Raw genomic sequence first — 2,545 nt, forward strand, 5'->3', positions numbered from 1 at the left:
TTTTTTGGACAAATGTATTTGGTATTTTTTCACCAAGTATTCTTATTTTATTTATTTCATCTATGAAGTAATAATAACATCAGAGATTAATATGGTATTTTCTACCAATAAGATGTTTAGATATATGATTTTACTAATGCAATAACATTCATTTTAATCATTTTCTGTTATTTTAAATTTGCAGGCTGCATATTCAGAACCCTTTGAGAAGTCAGTAGAAAATAAAAATAAGGAAGTAAAAGAAAGGGCTGAGGATTTTCCAAAAACTCCTGAAATTCCTCTCACTGTAAGAACTTCTGAAGCTGTGAAAACACCTGAATCTTTGGAGAAATTACAGTTCCATAAAACACCCTCATTTGAAATGTAGGATTTTAACTAATAATTATAAGTAAAGTTTCTATATATGGAGTTCTATGAGTCATTGGTATTGCTACCTATAGTAAGAAACTTTTATTATGAAAAAGTTCAAACATACAAAGGGAAGAGACTAATGAACCTTCATGTATTCATCACCCTATTTAAACAGTTATGAATATCCTGCTGTTCACGTTTCAAAGATCTTCTCCTCCAATTTCTTGTGATGTTTAGATGAAGATAGCATAGATCCTGATTTCTTACTAGGGCAATAGTATATGGATTTAATATTTTCCAAAAGATTATGTGGAAATTTTAAATGTTAAGCAAAAAAGCTACTACCACGTATGGTAGATTGTACATTTATCATCAAATAATATTCCAGCAGTTATTTTTCCATGTTATGGTTTCTGAAGAAAGAATTGCATTCTACTAATGGATTCCTGGTGTGGTGCTGTGGGATCAAGCACAAAGGTTGGTTTGAACCACAAGGTCGATGGTTCAAACTCACCAGTCACTCCTTGGAACCCCTATATAGGATTGCTATGAGTCGGTAACAATTCAAAAGCACTTAACAACAGATATCATTTTGGGGTACATTTATTTTCAGTATGCTTAATTATTAAATTTGAAAACCATACATTTGTAATCTGTATTTAACCTTTTTGAGTTCCCTCTTTTCCTTAATGCTGAACTCTTAGGTTTCTCTAAACTTATGCAATCAGGGAATCTCTCATCCCTATACTACTTTTGTATTTTAAATTTCTGGGTTTGCATATGAATATCATGTTGTTGACTGAAGGACATGTTCAAAGTGGAACTCATCATCAAATCATCAGATGTGAAAAAGAATGTGGTAATCATATGCTAAAGCCTGTCTTTATTAATTAAGAAACTGTGGCCTATAGCAGTGACTAATTCATGGTCATAGTGTATAGTTCATATGGTTATTGTGAGAAATAAGCAAATGAATATCTATGTAAATAGCTAGAATAGAGACTGACAGCACATTATCAGTAAGTATTAAATATTGTTATCCTCTAATTGTCTGTCAGTTTTTCCTACTGTGGTGTGTTCCTGTATTGCTAGAAGTTATGCCATTAGTATTTTAAATACTACCAGGGGCTTCTAGACTAAAACAGATGAAAAAGAAGTAGAGGTGGGTCACTTCTGAAAGGTTAGCAGTTGAAAACCTTATGAGTAGCAGTTGAACATTGTCTGATATAATGCCAGAAGATGAACCCTACAAGTTGGGAGGCATGCAAAATATGACTGGGAAAAGAACTGCCTCCAAGGTAGAATTGAATTTAATGACATGGGTGGAGCAAAGTTTTTGGGACCTTCATATGCTGATGGGGTAAAACTCAAAATGAGAAAAAAACAGTAAGTATCCTTTAATCATCAGAATATGGAATATATGAAGTATGAATCTACTCCACCTTACCAAATATGATATCCTTCTCCAGCAACTGGTTCCTCCTGACAATATGTTCAAAGTATAAGAAAGGAAGTTTGGCCATCTTGGCCTCCAAGGAACACTCTGGCTGCACTTCTTCCAACACAGATCTGTTGGTTCTTTAGGGAGGATTAGAGAGCTAGAAACACTGCCTTCCGAAGAATATAGATATGTCTAGAAACAGTAGCCTCACATTTTGACATTTTTGTTTAAGAAAGGTTTCTATGATTTTGTAATAATACTTTTGACTTACCCTCATATGTCAAGTAGAGATCCAGTAGAATATATTACCTTAGCTACTAAGGGTTAAAATAAAAGAAACAACTTAATAGTATTCTGCTGTTAAAAAACAAAAAAACCCCACAACAAAGCACATTTTAATTCTTTTGGTGACATGACCCAAATTATTTTCTGTAATGGGATTTGTTATAACAAACATATTTGAGAAATTACATTTCTAGTCTAGAAAATGAGATAAAGATAATTTTATATTCAGGTTCTCAATTTTTACAGCTAAGGTAGAAATAATAAGGGGGGGGGGGAAATGCAAAAACTGTAATAAACCATTGAGGACAAGATTGTTTCTTCACCCTGAGCATGATATGGAAAAATTGAAAGAAAAAATAATTCATAACTATTTTTATTAATCAATTTTGAGTGTGTTCTAGTTATTCACTTTTTCAGGTAGAGATGGGACTAGGAAAAGAAGGTAAGTTAGATAATTTAAAAGAATTA

At 32.5% G+C, this 2,545-nt stretch overlaps 1 protein-coding gene across 1 annotated transcript in view; it reads left to right on the plus strand.

Annotated features, from left to right (window-relative positions):
* Window positions 1–2,545, plus strand: part of LOC102817652 (chromosome unknown open reading frame, human C14orf39) — a 91,763-nt gene that overhangs the window by 64,522 nt on the left and 24,696 nt on the right. Inside the window, exon 14 of the mRNA XM_006864636.1 lies at window positions 185–363. Within this exon, the coding sequence (XP_006864698.1) occupies window positions 185–363 (179 nt within the window). The remainder of the gene's footprint in view (window positions 1–184; window positions 364–2,545) is intronic.

The sequence above is a fragment of the Chrysochloris asiatica genome, unplaced genomic scaffold (assembly GCF_000296735.1).
Source record: "Chrysochloris asiatica unplaced genomic scaffold, ChrAsi1.0 scaffold00067, whole genome shotgun sequence".
Taxonomy (NCBI): domain Eukaryota; kingdom Metazoa; phylum Chordata; class Mammalia; order Afrosoricida; family Chrysochloridae; genus Chrysochloris; species Chrysochloris asiatica.